Raw genomic sequence first — 20,243 nt, 5'->3', positions numbered from 1 at the left:
CCTGTGAATACTGTGAGAACTTGTGTTCAAATCATCTCAAATTTTATGCCTCAAGGCTGGCATTTCTGTTCTATGTCCAGTGCTGCACCTCTAAGCTTATTTCAGGTAACGAAAAGATAGGTTGCAGTTTTTTCAGTTAGCACTGCTCTTCGTTCCTCCCAGTGCTGTGCAGCGTGTGCATTTTATTGCTCACGTCCAGTTGCCAGGGTAGCAGACACAAAACCAAGCCAGAATAGCTTTGGAGAAGGGTTCAGGGATTCTTCGGAGCAAAAGCTCCTAGAGAAGCACATAGTTTTCTTGAGAACGTAATTGATCGCTCTAGCCAAAATCAACGTGGGGGTTTGGGGTTTGGTTTTGTTTTAAAAAAACACTTTCTGCAGATTTAGAGGAGTTTGTGATGTAAACATTTTGAACAGTGTGAGAGCCTTTCAGTCAAACTAAGCTTTATTTATCTATCTATTTATTAACTTCCTTTTTTTTGCCTCTTCTGATACAAGGGAAGTAACCCATAGTGATTAATGTCTGGAATTGGAATTGTCCGAGCCCTAGTCCTGAGTCATAATTGAGCCTTTTAGAGTGTTCCTGCCTGGGGAACATGCAAGACAGTTTTGACTCAATATTGATATTGGATATAGTAAATATCTTCATATTCATTATTCATATTTTGAACTTATGAGTATCCTGGTGGTATCACAATATAAATTTTGATGCTTAAAAAGAACATTAAAGCAGGATCACATATGGTTGACCTAAATATCAGCCTCTGAATCAAATGTCTCTTATTTGGCTTTTTGATGCGACTTTTTTCATGTTTACTGTTTCTTCTGTAAAAGTGTCTTGTCTCTGTTCAGTCAGCTACCAGTTTCTGGGTGCAAAATATTTGGCAGTACATCTGAGGGGAGAGAATTATGCAGTCGTGCTAGTTCTTAGCATAAAGAGTTTTGAGACTGGCTGATTTCTCAGGACCAATGATCAACACTCCAAATGTTCCAACATCTGTAAGTGGTTTTTGTGAAAAGTCCCCTGAAAGTGGTTTCTCCTGAGTCCACATCTTTGCTTAATGCTTCCATCTGTATAGTTCACACTTCCTCTGGCTTTACAGGAAAATGTTTTCATAGGATGGAGCCAGAACACCTGAAGAGGCTGCGTCAGGCCAACCAGGACCTTCTGCAAAGGCTCAGAATGAAGCAGGGAGAGATTCGAAGAAGACATCCCGGCAAGCCGCTCTTTCCAGCGTCGCTTCCTAATAGAACAGCTGCTGAAAGCTCCCTCCCCTTGCCCAAGAGAGGGGTATGTCTCGTGTCTGTGCTAGAAGTGCTGGGAAGCAAATGAGCCTTGTATGATAGGCAGCAGCTCTGCCTATGGAGTGGTGTGGTAAAGGAGACATAGGGACATGGAGGAAAGTGGACTGTGGAATATGGAGTCTCTTAGAAAAGTAGCTAGACTTTGTTTATTGTTCATCCTGTGGTTTCCAATATGTTCTTCTTGCAAAGGGTTCAGGATCAGTTCCTTGCACAGGATCAGAGCTGAGTTCCTGCCTAAGGAATGTAGATTCCTTAATCTAAGATAGGAACGGACATTGTGGAACATAATCCTTTCAGTTCTTCTAAGCACAAAGGCTGAAAGTTTAGCAGTTCCTTAAATTGGGAAAAGCTGCATTTAGCTGGAAGTAGACCCCTTTCTTATCTTCTCCAAACACTTAATAATATCTCATGAATAATATAAGGATTTTGCTTTTTTTCACCGTAGGAATTTAAAGGGGTGAGCAGACTGGAATGAGAGGTTGATTTTCTGTTAGTGAGTGAAGTGTTCTAACGAAAGCTGTTTGTAATCTGAATGATGCCATGTGGTGTGAGAGTCTCTGTCCTTACAGAAGGAAAATCAGGCTGATGCTGTGAAGTCTACAGCTGACACTGCAATGTTGGTGTCTGTGGAACCTGGAGCTTCTGCAGCCAGAGCAGCCCTCTGTTCGTCTCTTAAACAGAGCAACAATGACACAGGGGTACAGCAACAAGCAGCGAAGATGGAGGAAGCAGTAGGTTTGGATTCCAGCATTCTTGGGACAGAGAAGAATGTTACACCAGTGTCTGCAACTATTACATGTGGCAGAGAAACCTCTGGAGTGGATAGGGATGGCTGTGCTCAAGGAAGTCCAGAGAAAGAATCCTTCCTTCTGGGACATGGAGAGAACAGAAAACAGTCCACTCTGCTACAGGGTTTCCATGAGAATAAACAGCTTAAGGGTCATCTGGACCCGTCACTGAGCAGAATACAAAGTGAAGAGAGCAGCAAGCAGCATGTGGTCATTAGAGAGCCCATAATCCGTAAATCAATCCTGCTGACATCTCAGTCCAAAGACTCGAAGGTAAATGCTTCACTTATTTTCGTAAGTCAATAGAAGGATGGGAAGAACGGGTCAGGAGAACATTACCTGCCTTGTTCCCACTCTGTAAACTGGAAGTTGGGGTCAGAACTGTTCGCAGCCTTAGCAGCCAGGGGCCATTGGCAGTTTGTTCAGGCCCCGCTTTCTTAGCCCTTGAACTGAAGACTGGAAAGCTGCAGCACGTCGCTGTAAGACTCCTTGTCGTTTGCATATGTGATTCATGTGCTCAGGGAGAGCAGCCTGGTGCAGTGGTGCTGCTACATGGCTTGTTTCCTTAAGCATGAAGGGCTATTCCCGTGATCATCCTCCAAGGCAGCGCAGGTGGCCTGATGTTTGGGGATGTGTGACACAGGGAAGCCAGCATTTTGTTTAAAGCCCTGAAAAATACTACCTTAGTCTGGGCAAGTCCCGCTGCCTTTTTCTGTTCTATGAGTTGAGAAGACAAGGAGCTGGTGAGCAAGTTACTGGTAGAGGGACAGATAAAATCCAGCCTCAAACTAAGCCACAGCTGTCCCATTTGAACAGCTGCCAGTTGTCTCCTAAGCTGTACCTTTGAATGTCCTGCTGGATGTATAGGAAGTGGTTGTGAACTGTTTTTTTCCCAGAAGGTAGCTCGTCATGTGACTTTTCAGTCTGACCCTGAAGAAGATACCATACCTGTGAGCAGCTGGTCCGCGCGTCCGTTCCTGGGCTATGATTGGATTGCAGGTGAGTCCTAAACCTGAAGCAAAGCTCTCAGCGTGATGTGGTAATATGAAGAGTTAAAACACAGTTTATGACCCCTTTAAGTTGAGGTGTGACAGAACTGCGGACCTAGAGCCCACGTAGCAGGTCTCGGCAGGGGAGCTGCAGTTTTGTCAGAAGCCATTCCCAATCCAGGCAGCAAATGGCAAAGCTGAGTGGGGTCAGAGGCGATACCAAATATGAAATGAATGAATACAGTAAGGGACCCAAACCACACAGTCTGGTGGTCTGTCAGTCTCTGGCTTGACGCAGTGGCATGCTCTTCTCGTTATCCATTTTGGCGCGTCGGACCTTTGGTTGTTTTGACTGTTTTGCATGAGGCTTTCTTTGGTGCTTTTCCAGATTTGGTAAATCCTTGAACTTTTCTCTTTCCTTGGCATTCTTAGGGCTCCTAGATACAAACTCTTCAGTAGCAGAAAAATCTGACCAATACTTTGCTGAGCTACATGAGTTCCGACAGGCCAACAAAGAAGTGTGTGTTCATGAGCAGCACCTGGAGTAAGTGGGTGTGGGGGAAGGGCTGAAGCACCAGCGTATCCTTTTAGAGTAATGAGAAGTATGGTCTGATTGGAGTGGGAAATCGTTAAGGGTGGATTTGTAGGCCTCCCAGTCAGAAATGTATGCTTGGAAAAGGTGGGGCTGTTCAGAGGGCCTGCTCCCCTCTTGCTAACTGCTTTGTTTGCATGTTTCTTTAGGCCCAAGGCTCTGGATTACATAGTTCCTGAACAAGAACCAGATTTGATAACCAGTTCCCATAAGTGTAAGATCAGATTTCTTCCTAATCCAATTAATGTGAAAAACAACTGAGCATTCTTTGCCTGTAGTTCTGAGAGAGCCCCACATTATGCAAGACAAGGAAAAATGTGTTATTTTTAGCTGCAGCTTCTAAATGAGATTCAACTTCCTACTCCAAAGATACTTGAGTCTTCTAGGGATCCTCTCTCAGTCAGTGTCATCTTATTTTGTCAGGGTTTCTTGTAATTGGCTAATGTTCTCTTTTAAGCTGAGGAGGTTGAAGTTTTGGTTTTGCTTTTTAGGAACTTATTTGGGGACAGGAAATGTAAAAGATATTTCAGGAAAAGCAGCTCTTTCTATAGAATGCATGTGTGGCACTGTGGTAGAACACAGCTTTGTCAACTGGGTTGAGGAACCTGCTGATGAACTAGAAATACCATGATGGTTCATTACTCTGTGGCAGGTGTTTACTGTTACCGATTAAACCAGCGCCTCTTCACTGTCCCTGTGGATTCAGAATCTGCCTGCCCCATGTGTAAGATCCCACGTGCTCACCGGCCCCCAGAGACTCTGGAAGAGCCAGCCTATGTCAGGTAGATAAGAATTACTGCTTTGTAATATGCAGAACTCAAAGAAAAAATAGGGAAGAAAAAGCTGATCATGTGAGGGTGAAAACAGTGTCAAAATAGCTCTGTGGAAGGTTGCTGTTCTCAAGGCAAGAGATACCGCTTGCTTAAAAATTCCCTAGTGATCTTCTCCATAAGCAGAAGCAGTTTTGAAGTCAGTGGGAAATGCATGTTTTATCTGACTGTGGTTCAGAATCTGAATGTACAGAATGTTAAGTGTCTGATGTCCTAATCCAAAACTGTTTTGCTTGGTTCGCTTTGGGATTAGACCCTTGGATTCTGAGTGGGATAGGCATGCAATTTTCCTCTGCCCCGTCAAATGGTAGGCAATTGCTTCCCTTGTGTGACTGCAGGGTCAGCATTCCCAGATCTACCCTTATGCCTGCCTACAAATACAAAGCCCATCGCAGGAAGAGCTTTGAACCAGCGGACAATCTAGCATTACCTTCGGTAAGTTGCTGTCTTCTTGCGGATGCTGATGGCACAGCCAAGGCTGGGCATTGTTTAACAGCACGAGAAGGAAAGAGAATCTGGGACTCATCATCCTGACAGGGTTTCCATTAAAATTTCTGATCTGCATCACTGAGATAGCAAGATAAACCATTGGTGTGTGCTTCTGAGTTCATATCTTTGTGTAACTGATGTAATGTGTATGACCTATCTCTAAATGCTTTACACTGAGAAAGTGCCTTATAGAGCTGTATACTTCTGGGGCATGATTCAGCTGACCTATTTCAGGCATTGACCTTTGAACACGATGAACCATACCTAAAAGTGTCTGCATTTCTTTCCACAGATGTCAGGGAGTCTAAAAGATAAGCTTCTGTGAAGTATTCCCAGTGTGTAGGGGCCAGGCAAAATCAGTAGTGACAAGGGTGGATTTAAAACTGGTTTTGTAGAGTTGGTCCCGTGTTCCAGCCACTAGGCAATGTGGCAGGCTGTATTGCTAATCAGACCTAGCCCTGGCCTAGAAATTTCCGGGGAAGAGGTTAGAAAGAAGCCAGATTTTGAGGTTTAGGGAACTGGCCGAGTCAGTTGAGAGAGGTTCAGAGAGGTCAGGTGCTTGAGTATGGAAAGCAGATCAGTTTAGAAATAATTAGTGAAAGGTGGAAGAGGGGACAGCTAAGCAGTTTTGCTTCATTAGAGGTTTCTTCTCCTTCCTATTAGTCATATAAAACTCCTCAAAAATGAATCAATTACCTGCTACAACCTCCCTGTGCAGAAGGTATTATTTAGAGCTAACAGGCCACAATAGGTTAAAAAGGGTAAACTGCTCCAATGCAGCATTCCCATCTCTTTTCACAGCATTGCCTGGCTGGCTGGGAAAATATCATCCCTTCCAGCAACCCCACGCTCAGCAGTTTGGATCTGCGAGCTTCACTGGAAGAGAAGCCTTCTCACCATCCTCGCCTGGTAAGAACAGCCCATTAAGAGTCCCTGGAGATGCTGCGAATTGCACAGATGGGACTTGCAGTCCCCTCTCTCTAAAGGGTATCGTAATCATTGATGGCTGAGCAAATGAAAATGCCTGGAAGATTATCTCATCTCCACAGGGAAACTTTTTCCTTCCGCTGGTGTGTAAACTAGTGTGCACAGACACAAGAAACCAAATGGAGCTGGATAACAGGCAAAAGCCTGCTCAGCTCACCAATCTTCATCAAAATGGGAAAAGTCACTTTGGCATTCTTTGATTAATACCCTCTTCGTTTGGATTCCAGAACTTGGTGTCCAGAGTGTCAGGAGGAACCAGAACTGACCAGCTTCTGAACCTGACCCACTTGACACACACTTCAGATTTAGCAGTGCTTCTCAGCAGAGGGAGCAAAACAAACCTGGACACTACAGAGCAGCTCCAAATTTAAATCTGCCTGCCTCAACTCTGTGAACCACTGATTTGGTGGCCCTGGGGAAGGGATGGGTGCAGGGTGTGGAAATAACTCTTATTTGAATAAAAATAAGCCTTTCAACAGCTTTTTCCTGGTTTTCCTAGTCGTGTGCGTATGTGAGCAACCAATACACATGTATGAGAGTTGTGCATTCAACTGTGTTTTTTCGCTTTTCTTTTTTGCCTTTTGCAGCTACTTCTAAGCAGATGCATGAGCTTTCCCACCTAGGGCTGGATAGAATGATGTGTACAGGATGACTAACTAGTCCTGTTACCACTAGGACAGCCGTAGCAACAGAGTTCATCTGCCCCCTCAACTAAATAAACCAGAAGTGGAGTGTTAACTAAATGCCAGGGTGAGGAATGACCTGGTTCAGTGGAAAGCGTACAAATATGTTTGAAACGTAACACAATTTGCTGGCGCCTTAAACTTAGGTTACTCAAGAATTTAGGTGAAACAAAACAAAAAAAACGAGTTTATTTTCAGTGCAATGTCTGTAGCTACAGGGTGCAGTACATCAGAGTAATTACGAATGTGAAAAAGCATGTTAAAGTAAACCGAGATTTTTTTAATCAAAAAGCTAGATAATGCCTTAAAATGTTTGCAAGTTACACTTGCCTCTGCTTTTCCCAATTTTTTTGGAGGTAAACCAAAAAACATTTTGGAGTTTTTAAATGATACCAAACCAAAGTATATTATACAGTGTGATTTGTTTGAACTTTATAGACTGATCGATCTTTGTCTAAAAATGATAAAACTGATGTTTTGTTTTGCCTTGAATAAGCCTGAAACATAAATTTCTGCCTTAAATTTATTTCTGGGTGTTAACTTGACAGAAGGAGTTTGGTTTACACCAATGATCTTTTCTTGGTTTTCCGTTTCTTGGCATTTACTGTTATTTTTATACCAAATACATTATTTATTAAATCGGATGCATCAACAGACTTTTTTTTTCAAGCAAGGAAAGGAATATTGTGGTTTATGAAACCTTAATGAAAGACTTAGAATGGAAAATGAAAAGCATCACTGATGAGTTTAGCTTTGGGTTGTCCGTATGTATAGCAAAGTGAATGAAATCGGTCACGTTATTTCCATTATTGAAAATACTAATTTTAAAAGAAATTAATTCACTGAATGTAAAACACTAGCTGCCAAATGTTGTACTAAATAGGGCAGATTCAAGATTTTTACTACCTTGCCTTCAAACCCGAAACATTAGAAGTCATAAACCTCTTCTTAATTTATCCTGAAATAAATTACAGTAAGCCTGCTGCACTTTGTAAGTAGACAAAATGAAGCACTGTAAGATTAAGTAACTTATGTGAGATCTACCTGGTGAATGCATGGTGGAACCAACGTTGAGCTCAACATGTCTCTTGATAACCAGAAATTCGATCTTTTACACTTGTGAAAGTGTTGAAAGTGTGATTATGACTCTCTTCCTCTGCTAGAAACAGGTGAAAAGTCAGTGACACTGCACCTGCTTACCCAAGTTGACCTCAATTTGGCTCTTTGTAGTTGGCTCTGGCCTGTTTGATCCTGCCCTCATTTGCAAGCTGAAACAGACTGAAAATGGTACCCGTTTATGGAACCTCTTTTTTTTTTTTCTTTTATTTTTTTTTTTTTCCCCTCCATCTCCCTCCATATCTCACCATTGCAAGGCGAAGCCTTATGGTGCCAGATCTTGTCCAGAGTAGCAAATAGAAAATGTTAAATAGAAAATGTTCCTTTCCCCATGCACGCACTTCAGGCTAGCTTTCACCCTCCTTTCCACCCTTCCTCTTGTGTTCTCATATCCCCTTTCAGGTGGAGCTTCTCACAAATGCTCTGTCTTGAAATATTCTTTTCTTTTAATTACCTGAGCCATCCCATGTGCCCTTTTTGCTAATAAAAAGAAAATTCACTTTCACATTAAGAGAACTGATTTCAATTTCCATGTTAAAATACTGTCACCTTAGTGCCACTTTCTTGTCTGAACTGATACAGGAAATTGTTTCCTTTGCTTTTTGTTTATTACTCTTTCAGAGCAGAGAATCTGGTTTGCCTATTAACTTGGGGAGTGACCTGATGGTTCTATGTTGTTTTTTTATAGTAGTGTCTCCATATCAGTGCAGAATAAGCTTATGTCATGATCCTTTTTGCATAGAGAATCTAAACAGTGTACTCCTGTTTTCCAGCAGAGCTTAAACAAACTGTATGTTTTGAAATTTCTGCTCTGAGTAGTGCCCAGGTCAGTTTGTAGTTGATAATATACAGAAACAGATTTTTCTGCTGGTCAACTTGGTCTTCTCTTTCCATTCATAATTGAAATTATAAAAGATTTTGCAATTGGAGGTTGGTTAATATTGTTGATACGTGATCCAGAATTTGATCTAGAACCCTTTGTTCTTAGCTGCACTGTTTCTCTGGGAGAGAGACAGGAGATCTGAAAATAAGTGAACACCTATTTTTTTAATTAGGACACCTGGCCATGGATGTGCACGGAGGCCTCACTTCTAGTAAGACGGTGATTCGCGTATAGTCAAGCTTGTGATCATAATCTCTCTTCAAGGCAGAGTTACCAAAAAGACACTTGCTCTGATTTCACGTGAGCTGCAGCTGAGGTAAACGTGTGTACCCTTTTCATCTGTTCTCTCACAACCACTGCTGAGGTCTGTAAGGCTATGTGCCAAGCAACGTGGCTGCTGATTGTATTCGAGATGTCAAAGTTACAAATCCTCATTAGTTTAATTTGAGCATCAGTAATGCAAGGAATAACAACAGAAAAGTCATTTCTAGAAAGTGAGGTCACGCTTTGTGAGAACCAGATGTTTTAATTTTTGGTCCTGAATATGAGACAGAATCTCAATGCAAAAGATGGGCCAAGGAAGTTTTATCCAGACTAGAGTACTGGTAAGTAACTGGCCTGCAGAAGGTGCCTTTGAACCAGAAGTAGTTTGGGTGTGGATACATGAACGAGTTACAGTGTCATAACGAGGTTTTGCGTGGTGGCTTTGTCCTGCAGTAAGCCTTAACACAATCTGAGATAATACACCCTTTCACGTAGGGGGAGGGTGACTGAGATGTCACCTGGGGGTACATTGTAAAGGAATGCATCTGTTTACTGGTTGAAAAACTGCATTTCATCCAGTGTTGAAGCAGCTTCTGCACTTGGACTGTGGACTCTGCAGCAACCTGAGCTGTGAAGGAGCCAGTGCTGGAAACTGCACTTCCAGGGAGGAACAGAGGGTGGGGGTAGTGTGCGTGGGATGTTGGGATAGCGGGTTAGGAAAATAGGGGAACGTTTTGAGGCGGGGGGGGGTTTCTGGACAGGAGGCTAAGCAGGGGTGAGACTGTAGGAATATATAGTAGGAGGCCAGAATGGTGAGAGGTGTGTTGGGAGGAGGCAGAGGGCATGAAATACTGGGACTATAAAGAGGAGGGCTGCATGGGAAAGTAGGAATGTAAGATGTGTGGTTGGGGGAGACCTTTGCTGATCTGGCATTCAAAATGGTGCGATAAGGAAGCGTTCCCATTATCTCCAGGGCTATGTCCTTAGCCACAAAATAATACAAATACTGAACTTTGTTGTGCAGGCACAGGGCTCTGGGGTACCTCGTCTGCCATTGCTGGAGATAGTCATGCTGCTGTATGGCCTGTGGCCAAGATTTAGGGAGATATGTCCCCCTAATGCCTGAGGTACACAGTAATTCCCAAGGAGAATTAATTCTTTACAACAGTTGGTAAGGAAGGATCTGCTTAAGCCTGGCTTAGTTTGTGTTGTCATTACGTTAGAGACTAGGAGATGCAATTCCATTGGAGACAAGGGGGCTGGAGCAGCTCCCCTGTGAGGACAGGCTGAGAGAGCTGGGGTTGTTCAGCCTGGAGAAGAGGATGCTCTGGGGAGGTCTTATAGTGGCCTTCCAGTGCTGAAAGGGGGCCTGAAGGAAAGGTGGGGAGGGACGCTGTACTGGGGAGTGTAGTGATAGGATGAGGGGTAACGGTTTAAAACTGAAAGAGAAGAGATTTAGATTAGATATTGGGAAGAAGTTCTTTACGGTGGGGGTGGTGAGACACTGGCGGAGGTTGCCCAGAGGAGCTGTGGCTGCCCCCTCCCTGGCAGTGTTCAAGGCCAGGCTGGACGGGGCTTGGAGCAACCTGGTCTAGTGGAAGGTGTCCCTGCCATGGCAGGGGGGTTGGAACGGAATAATCTTGGGGGCTGGAACTAAATGATCTTTAAGTTCCCTTCCAACCAAAACCATTCTGTGATTCTGTGTTTGTGGTAATGGTTTATGATGAAATTTTTTTATCTTGATCAGTTAGAGGTGGGAAGGGAGAACTCAAATGTGCCATAGAGGGGTGGCAGTCTGTTCCCAACGGTCTTCTGCAATGTGGCGTAATAACCCTCAGGGAGAAGGCAGAGATCCTTCACTCTGATGTGTGACTGGTGTGTGTGATTACAGTGGAAGAATTTACTGGGAGAATAATGTATGCATTTGGCAAAATTAGACTCTACTATGTTGCTCACACTTTGATGCCACTAGAAGTTGGAGTAGCCAAAGTGAAGCTAAGCGTTCTTGACTTGACCTGGAGTATTTTTTTTGTGTGTTCATGGCACTCGGGAACATACTGGTTTAGCCTGTGCGGCTGTATCTTCTGTTGATGGCTGGCTCCAATGTGTGTGCCCATTTGTGTTAGTTCACTTCTGGCATGAGAGATGACTGCCTGATGCTTTGATGGGAAAGCTGGTGGTTTGGTTCCCCTTTCTGACTGTATTGCATGTATGTAACACTGGTTCCTAAGCTGGGAAATCCAGCTTTGCTTAACTAAACAAATTAGAAACAGCAAGCGATGCATTTGTGATTTGGTTTTAACTGAGAAGTGTAGTTCAGCCTTTCAAATGTAGCTCCATCTGCTGCTCAGTAACTGTTAGACTGCCATTAGTGTTTTGACTGCTTTCCCTGAGATTATTGTAAAATAGTTTTGGTGATGTCTCAGGATCAGATGTTTCTTGCTGTCAGTACGTTGTAAGAATTAATATCAAGAGTCTTGAATGAATGTAGTGCTGGTTTATTCATTCTGTTTAGTTATCAGCATGTCAAGGAATGACTGTCTCCACCATCCTCAGGTGGAACATCTGCAAGTGGCATGAGCTTGCTTTTTGAATGATTTGCAGACCTTGATTTTTGGGTCTTTCATCTCTTTGGAACTTGAGTTTTCAAAGCCTGGAAGAATTTGTTTTCAGGGTATGTCAAATCTGAAAACACAAGAGAAATTCTGCCGTTCTCTTTGGAGTTAAAAACCTCAATTTCACCAATTTCCTGGGTAATGGCAGATCAAACATAAGGCCTTGGTTTTCTGCTTCAGCTGGTGTATTCCGTTGGTTTCTGCAGAGCAGAAACATGCTGCTAGGAAGAGGAAAATAGGGCCCTAAATTGTCAGAGTTGAGATGCTCAGCTGTAATCATTGAAAAAACTTGGAAAAAATGTGTCCTGAAAATCTTCCTATTTGTTTCTTTCACAAAAGTTAATATTTCCCAACTTTCTTTTATGTGTGTCAGCATAGGAGATATCTTGCTTCTGTTGATGGCTAAGCTTTATAACTCTGAGCTTTTAGATGAGGAGAACCAGAGTACCAAGAAAGGATATGAGTTACTCAAGAAGTCTGTGGCAGTACTGGGAACTAATGACTCCCACTCCTGTGTTTTAACCACATGGCCAGTCTTCCCCAAACACTTTTATTTATAATTTTGGATTAAAATGTATAAAATTGGAACTGTTGGTGCTTTTTCAATTTGTTTTTCTTTCCAGGCATCTACACAGAGCACATTTCAATTGCAATGATAGCATTAACAATTGCATATCGACGAACAAATGTGAAATATTTGCACAAAGGGTAGTTAACACAGAAAACTCAGGCATATCTCCTTATTATTTCAAACTTAGTATGATTCTTCACCTTTCCAGTAATAGAGATCCAGAGTTTCTCGAATTTGCTAGAGTTTGTTTGGATTTATATTTGTGTAAATGTGAGCAGAATTTCCTGTTATTAGAAGGAAGTTAGGCGCTCATAATTCTAAAAGGGTGTATTTATTCCCAAAGTAAAACAAACAAACAAAAAGACGCTAATATAGGCAGTGCAGTAAGATCATAAGTAATTTCCAGTAAATGATAGAGTAATGTTTCATCCTGAAACAGCTGGTTTATTTGGGAACTGTTTATTGACTTACAGATGAACTTCATGGGTTAAACACTTTGCTGAACTGACTGAACCTGGCTACAAAAGACCTGTCGTGTCAGTTCACACATACAAAGTATCTGAAAATAGATCTTTCGTGAAATGACAAGGCTCTGCAAAAGCTTCTTTTACCTCTCACTTTGTTTCTGTCCTATGCTTGAGTCTGCTGCTTCATGGTACCTTTCACTGAAGTTTTCTTTAGCATCTTCTGCCAAGAGTTTACAGACTGGTGTTCTTGAATGCCTGAGTATACTTTCTGCTTTGATTCTGTTCACAGTTAAATAGCATCTTCCGAAAACTGGAGGTGAAAGCTGGATTTGATCGGTTAGATTTTAGTTTTAACAAATCTCAAATAATTAACACCTAGACTGGAGTACAAGAACACCATTAAAAGTTCTCAGTGTGCTACTCAGAATTTAGAAATGCGAGCATTAAAATTTCTTTGCACGTGCCCTCTCCCTCTAACATGGATTTTATTTACAGTATCTAAATCAGTCCAAGCTCCTCACCAGTTGTCTTCCTCCCTCCTTCCTCTCCAGTTCTAGTCATAAGTTTCTTCTAGTCTAAGTTTTTTGATCCCTTCAGTTGATTCTGTCTTTGTCTTCTGTAAGATTTATATGGCACTTTCTTTACAAAAATTCACTTTGAAGGTCTCCTTGAAAGTAAAGATAGTCTTTCTCTTCTCAGTTCCAGTTCCTGGTCATATGCTGATGAGGAGAAATTGCTATAAAGTCTGGTTTTGCTTCTGAAACTCCATGTGGGAGTTCGATTATGTGAAGATGTTGCACAACAGGCAGCTTTGGGAGCTGTGAGTGGCTTGAGAATGCCTAGAGAGAATTAATTTTTTAGAGATCTCCCAACTGAAAATCAAATGCATCAGAGTTTGTGCAAGGTTTGGATTTTTGTGAGGTTTTAGGTTAGTCAGTTTTTGGCAGACTTCCATGGCTTCTCAAAAGGCACATTCCTGATACAGGAGTTACCTTGTAGAAGGGGAATTCAAGAATCCAGGCAAATGTCTGCCTTGACAATGTTCTGCTCTAACACTTCAGAGTTTAACTAGCTTGTAAGTAGCTGAAAAACAACATCTTTTAAGTGCCAGATAAATCTCAACACCAGACTCATGCAGTCAAAATCAGATAATGTAAACCTTGAATGTGCTTCTATGCCTATAACTAAATTATTTCAAGTAGTCTCTCTACATGGGGGAATTACTATGAGATAAAAAAAAAAGTGTGAATTGACTGAAAACTGGCTGCTGCTTCTTATCAGCTCTCTGCATGGACATACCTACGTTTAGAAACTTGCTAGCTAAAGGCAAGTATGTACTTAGTTTCTTGCCTTTTACCAGTCCTTTCATGTAACTGATGGCTTTATACAAGCCTTCCTGCACTTTCTGGCTAGGTAGGGAAAACCATGAGCTTGGTAGAACTCCAGACAAAGACTTTGACATGAGTTAAGACAGAGCTAAAGTCAAAGCTGCTGCTCATGGGTTAATTTGTGTCAGTGCAAAGGCTGGGGGTGGGGAGGGCGCCCAGAACAAATAATGCAGTTGTGGGTCATTTAGACTTAGGGTATGATTACTCCAGCAAACAAGCAGCAGAGAAGACTTTTGCTTTAAATTAAACCAGTGCTAGGGAGGTGACATGAAGAAAGGGCATGAAGGATCTTTAAAATGCCTCAGCCTTCACATGATATTACCTGTCCAAACTTTATTAACCACCACTTACTTTACAGCTGTAATGATTCAGTGGCTGTCCTGTCTGGACCGTGGAAGATTCACCCTTGAGCCTCTCCATTTCTAGCAAGGCGTGGGAGGAAGGGCATAATACAAATGACATTCAAATAATAACATCTTTGTCAAGAGTTTTTTGTATGGAGAATGACAACGTGTAAATCTCTCGCTCTTCCAGAAGCTGTAGTCAGAATTACTGAAAGTACAGACATGATGTGATCTTTCTTCTATGGTTGTGTCTCTCTCAGGCAGCCTGTGGGCATAGTAATTCTGTGATATGGTTTTGGTTTCTTTCATGGAAGCCAAGCCTTTCCGGAGAGCACTGAGTTCTCTGTCAGCTCTTCTCATTTTTCAGTCTGACTCAAAATGCACTTTAGTTTTGAAGCTACTATGCACCAGAAAAAGACACTTTATACAGATTCTTTTTTTTTGTTACATTATTTTATCACTCTATATAAGGTAGTAGTAGTAGTTGAGATAACAAAAACAGCTATAAGATTGTTATCCACATGAACTTTGTATAAATGACATCTGTAACAATTTTTTAGCTGCTTAAATTTCTGTTTCAGTCAAAGTTCTGAATGACTTAACCCAATCAAAAAGCGAATAAAATGACAGACATATCATGATATCTTGTTTTGCATATAAACACTGAATCCACATCTCTGGTAGCAGAAATGCATGGGTACACTTCCAGAAAATTTCACTTTTTAAACATAACAATATTAAGAGTGAAAGAGTGACTCTGCTGCTTCTGCAAAGCCAGAAGGTAGCACTGCCATATATTGTACTGTTTAAACTGAGAATATGTTCAGGTGAAAGTAATTGGAATGAAAACTAGGGAACATGAATGGAGCCAATGGGCTTTGTGGGGGGCGGATTTATAGATCTTGGCTGAAGCAAGACTTTTTGCAGCAAGACTAATATCAGCTGAGAAGATTCTTTTTTTCCCAGTACGTCTAGGTTCTCTGCTGTCCGGAGAACTCTTCCAGCAACTGTGTTGTGGCTCAATATCAGCAAAACCAATTCCTATTTCTGAGCTTCCCACAGTCAGGAATTGGCTGCTTCACATAAGTACTTTAATTCTGTAATTAAAAAAAAAAAAAAAAAAAGTAATGTATCACTTCTCGGGAACACACCAAGATGCATCTCCTTCCTTTTGGTTGTTTACTAATTGCCAAGAAATTTTCTGTGCTCAGCAAAAGCACAGCTGATTGACACAGAAGTCCTGAGTTGCAAACAAACAAGAACTAGTCTGTTCTTTTATTTTAGATTGCTGGTTTGCATATGTATGAAACTTTATGTAAAGCAAGGAAGCTGATTTCTTTTTCTATTAAATTTACTAGAGAACAGAAATACCCTGTGAGGATGTCCATCTACTGAAACTACATTTACTGAAACGACTTGGGATTTCCCTTATGTGTTGGGATTTTATTATAACCCCAGCTCATTATAACCATTTTTTTTTCCTGCTGGGAACTCTTGTTCTAAGCCATTGATACGTTTCAACAAGTATGCAATGAGAGCTTCATGCTATCTTCCTTGTTGATCACGGTGGACAAATATACCAAGGTAAGTTGCTAAATCAGTACAGCTCTGCATCATGTTATCAAGAGCACCTGCAATGTATTTGACATGTTTCAGAGTGGTTTGGATGATGTGACATAATTAAATGGATTGACAAATATTTCGTATTAAGAATAAGAGAAGTGTATGTGCCAGAAAATAAGTATGAGTACCGGAGTGGCACAGAGGGACAGAATTTTGCCAATCTGTGGCATACTAGGCATAAATGAGGTTTTATTCCTTTTTACGCATTCAGACAAGTTCAAATACTTTGTCAGCTACAGCTAGTTCGAACTCTGATTGCTTGCTCACTAAGTGATGTTTCTCAGTGAGATGTTGCACTCCCTCCCGTCTCTTCTCTTTGGGCTACTGAAAGATTTCCAGGGAAGTTCAGTATGTTGGCTTCACTTACAAAGCCTAAAGTCGCTGGGATCCTGAATGCTCTCCCTGTCTGTTTTTACCACAGTGTCACTTTCCAAGATCCCCAGGAAGAGAGCTCTTCAATGGCTAAAATGCATAAGTAGATCAAGAGATCAAGAAAGTGTCAAGAAGGTCATTCTTGGGGACTACTTGCGTTCCTTCCTTTAACTGTGAGGTTTTTGGGTTTTATTACAGTAAATGACTTCATTTTTCTTTTCTTTTTTAATTTGTTAAGAATTCCACCTTTTATTTGTACCTTCCGTAGTATGTAGCATGTATCCCAATGAGTACTGCCTTTGGTACTGCTGAGACTCGTAGTGAAGTTTTAGTGTCTAGTGTTGTTTCATCTAGCTAAGTAGCAAGAGTTCAGTGATTTTTCATCAGTATACTGCAATGCTCTGAATAGCAACACTGACAGACACTGAAATACAGATTTTAGACAAGGTTATTTTAGTATGTATCCTTTTAAATTTCATGGTCTCCTTTATCTGTTTGACAGATGTTTAGAGATGACACTTCTCTCAGTGTGTTTTTTCACCGATACAGCTAGATATATATGAACTGAGCATGCATATTTAAAAACATGAGGAACCGTGCTAAAAGTGCAATATGAGACTAAAATCAGCCACTGCAGAATTAGAAAATGTCGTGAGTACTTTTGCTTGAGCGTGTGTGTGCAATGCTACTTCTACAGCATTCTGTTACTACTTCCTTTACTAAGCAATCACTGTTAGCAGCACAACGAATAGACAATGCTGAAGGAATTGCCTTGGGCACCTCTGAAAGAGACTTTCCCTCATGGCTTAGCTGGGTCTCTGCATTCTTTTGCTCCAGGTATCAAGTGACACTTGAATAACCCCCTGACTTAGTGGACCTTCTCTAATCCTCTCCACCTCAACTTCATGCAGCACACAGGGATGATGAGCACAGATCAGATGCCCAGTGTAAAAATTACCTAAGCATTAGCTAAGCTCAGCATTAACTAAATTTGTTAAAATAGAAAATGCCAAGCAACCTTGTCTTTGGGCATTGCTACCTTTAACACCTAAACCAAAAGGAGATTCAGATGTTAGAGACAGATGTGTGCAATCAAATGAGCATTGTAAATAATAATAGCATGCTCATAGGGGCTTTCCCCTTTTTTTCTGATAGACATTGTTCTCTGATGGGAGAATAGAGAAATAGGGGGGATGGTTGTTTCCTTCTATTTTTTCAGCTTTAATTTTTTTTTCATATTAACATAGAGGATTATTTTCTAGGAAATACAGGCAACGTTTAGAGAACAGTAGTGTGGGTTTGTTATAAAATGGAGGTGCTTCTTCCAGTTACTGATAAGGCTTCTTTTGGAAAGCCCCTTTCATTGTATTTGAAATCAAAACACACAAAGTCTGAAATTAATGTGTTCAGTTTAAAATGCATGCAGGTTGGAACATTCCTATTAAACGCAACCTCTTCACCCTTTTCATTACTGTTGCTTTTATTACAGACTTGTAATAAAATTGTGTGATGTAATAGCCTTTCCGAAAAGCCAGCAACAACAATAAGCAATTTCCACTTCTCATCCTTTTTTGACTATCTAGTTCAATCAAGAATTAATTTAAGAATAAGAAGTTCTAAGAATGCTGGCAGCTGGGAAGCCTGGTTTCACTTTGGACATGTGAGATGTATTCTTACTTCTGAGGAACACTGGTCTCCCACCACAGGCTTTCCCTCAGTGAGTGCTACTACAATCTCTCCTGTTTATCCAAGTCGTCTCCTTCAGTGAAACTTTGTAAAACTTAACGCCATTGCATCCTCAGCCAAATTCGATTGAAATTACCCAATGGGTTAAAAAATTTGTTGACATTATTGATTAAAAAGGAACTGACATACATATATATACAAAACACTCAGTATGCTAATTTCAGTCTTGTTTTTCCTGGAAAACAGGCCAGAAAACTCTCCCTGTTGCCAGTCTTGAGAAAGTCTGTCACACAGGATTTTTTTATATGCGGTTACTTACTTTTTGTATTCAGTTATGTTGACCTCAGCAGGATAACTTACAGATGCTAAAACTTTCCAGGCTGTGTCTTATGTTTGTTCCTGTCCTTATGCTAGAAAAGCTTAGATAGGACCTGATCAGGGGAAAAAAAAAAACCAACAAAAAAAAAGTCAAACATTGCTCACCGATTGCCCTGACTACTGTGTAATTTGAAACTGCACTCATGAATTGGGAGAATTGCCTAATGGTATATTATTACACAAGATTAAGATGTTTTCTAGCCCATCATTTAACTAGGAAAACCGAGAATGTAATATTTGGACATTCAAATGACTTAGTTGTCTCTAGACCTTAAAGGCATACCTACCACAATCAGCTTTTATAGCTAAGAGTTTAGTAACTGAGAAGTGAACTGACAGCGTGAAGAAAGAAGGTTAGATTTATGTGTCAAATACACAGTGTGCAACGTTCTGAAAATTCCTGGTTTTTATAAGATAGTATTTTGGAGCAAGAAATAGAGGCAGTTAGTTAAAAAGAAAAGAGTTACAGCGGTGAGTTAAAGAAGATATTTACATCATCACAGGGTGCTCTGTTGGGATGGCAGTGAGGTAGCTGTCGGTCTTTAATAAAATAATCAACTATCTGACTTTCAGTCTTTTCTCATTTCTTTTGTTCTTCTTTTTCTTCTTGCTGATAAGGGTGAGAAGTAAAAAACCATGGGTGTGAGAATTCAAATTCTCATTACTTTCTTGAGCACCTCAGAGAGATTTTCAAGGCAGTCTGCCCTTTTTTGAAGTGGCTAACTTTTACTTTTGACAAAACTTTTTGGGCAGATAAGAAAGCTTTGTGACACCTTAAACCAACTGAACTCTTTCCAGGCACCAGAGCCGAAAAACGTTATCCAGAGTGACAAATGAAAGGGAGTGAAATGACAAGTAGCAGTCCAAGGGATGATTGTCAGCAACAGGGCTAGATTTCTAGTGGCATTGGAGGAAAGAGAAGGATTCTTAAGAGGATGCTCTGTGGTATGTTTGTGTTTAAATGGCAATGTGTAAAGCCTAAACCTTCATAGAGTCACCCTGGTTGGTTGTGAGTTTTCACACACTCATCCAAACAGGAGTAAAATGACTGTACTGAAAAAATGAGTGTTTCTTACTGGGAACTCTCTTGATGCTTGGTTGCAGCTCTTGAGAGAGTGGCGGATGGATGGGGCAGGGCTTGGACTCATGCCTGGCCAAGGCTTTGGGGTGGTGAAGTGCTCTCTGAGGGCAGCCTAGATGACTCAGGAGCCTGCACTTCTGCACAGCCAGCCGTGTACTTCGGGTGACAACCTTGATGCGTGCAACTGACTCACAGAAACCTGACAGGTCCGGGACTAGTGATTGACATGGTTTTGTTCTTTTTTTACTTTTCTTTTTTGAGCAGCCCCCCCTCCCCCTTCCTTCTAAATCATTTTCTCAGCTTGCTTGAGTCTCAAAGCCTGTCTCCTGCTTGTCTTGAGCAGCTGGAATGGCTCTGGACTGAATGAACAGACACAGAGCAAGACTGGACTGGACCCTGGGAGGATCTCAGCCTCCAGGAGGAGCAACCTGGCTGTCTAACCTGCGATGCTGGGAGATCGGGAGGTTTAACACCACTGCAGATGGCTACCTGCAGCCTGGCACTAGGACTGTGGCTCCTGCTACTTCTCCAGGACATCCAGACAGCCCCGCAGGTAAGGCAGGGTGGCACCAGGATCCTGCAGGCTCTCAGGACACAGGAGCCTGGAGAGGTCTGGGGGCACCCTGGGGTGCAGGGCTACCCTGCCCATAGACTGGGTGCTGGGTAGTGGGTGTCCACAGAAACTGGCTTTGTGCAACACAGGGTGATAAAGGTATAAAGCAGAGCAGCCAGAAGAGCTTGCACTCTCTGAAAACTTTGCAGGCAGAAGGAGGGAATAGGAGCTATAATCTGC

General features: G+C 41.6%; 1 protein-coding gene across 1 annotated transcript; it reads left to right on the top strand.

The window, feature by feature from the left end:
- The first annotated feature begins 1,108 nt into the window (after positions 1–1,108).
- MIIP (migration and invasion inhibitory protein) lies at positions 1,109–6,460 on the top strand. Its single transcript, XM_086476346.1, has 10 exons — positions 1,109–1,290; positions 1,874–2,365; positions 2,989–3,091; positions 3,514–3,616; positions 3,823–3,887; positions 4,326–4,455; positions 4,842–4,938; positions 5,794–5,901; positions 6,042–6,159; positions 6,249–6,460. Exons 1-10 carry the CDS (start codon positions 1,120–1,122, stop codon positions 6,371–6,373), a joined length of 1,512 nt encoding a protein of 503 aa, XP_086332472.1. The 5' UTR covers positions 1,109–1,119; the 3' UTR covers positions 6,374–6,460.
- Positions 6,461–20,243: the final 13,783 nt, after the last annotated feature.

Source organism: Leptosomus discolor, chromosome 20, assembly GCF_034619465.1.
Source record: "Leptosomus discolor isolate bLepDis1 chromosome 20, bLepDis1.hap2, whole genome shotgun sequence".
Classification (NCBI taxonomy): Eukaryota; Metazoa; Chordata; class Aves; order Leptosomiformes; family Leptosomidae; genus Leptosomus; species Leptosomus discolor.
The sequence above is the reverse complement of the archived record's forward strand: the minus strand, read 5'-3'. Positions and strand labels throughout refer to the sequence as shown.

Bases quoted from the DNA above. Each gene is read 5' to 3' on its own strand.
- MIIP (XM_086476346.1), top strand. From the start codon at position 1,120: ATGGAGCCAGAACACCTGAAGAGGCTGCGTCAGGCCAACCAGGACCTT. The intron at 1,291-1,873 runs GTATGTCTCGTG...CTGTCCTTACAG, and splicing joins TCCCCTTGCCCAAGAGAGGG to AAGGAAAATCAGGCTGATGC. The intron at 3,092-3,513 runs GTGAGTCCTAAA...TGGCATTCTTAG, and splicing joins GGGCTATGATTGGATTGCAG to GGCTCCTAGATACAAACTCT.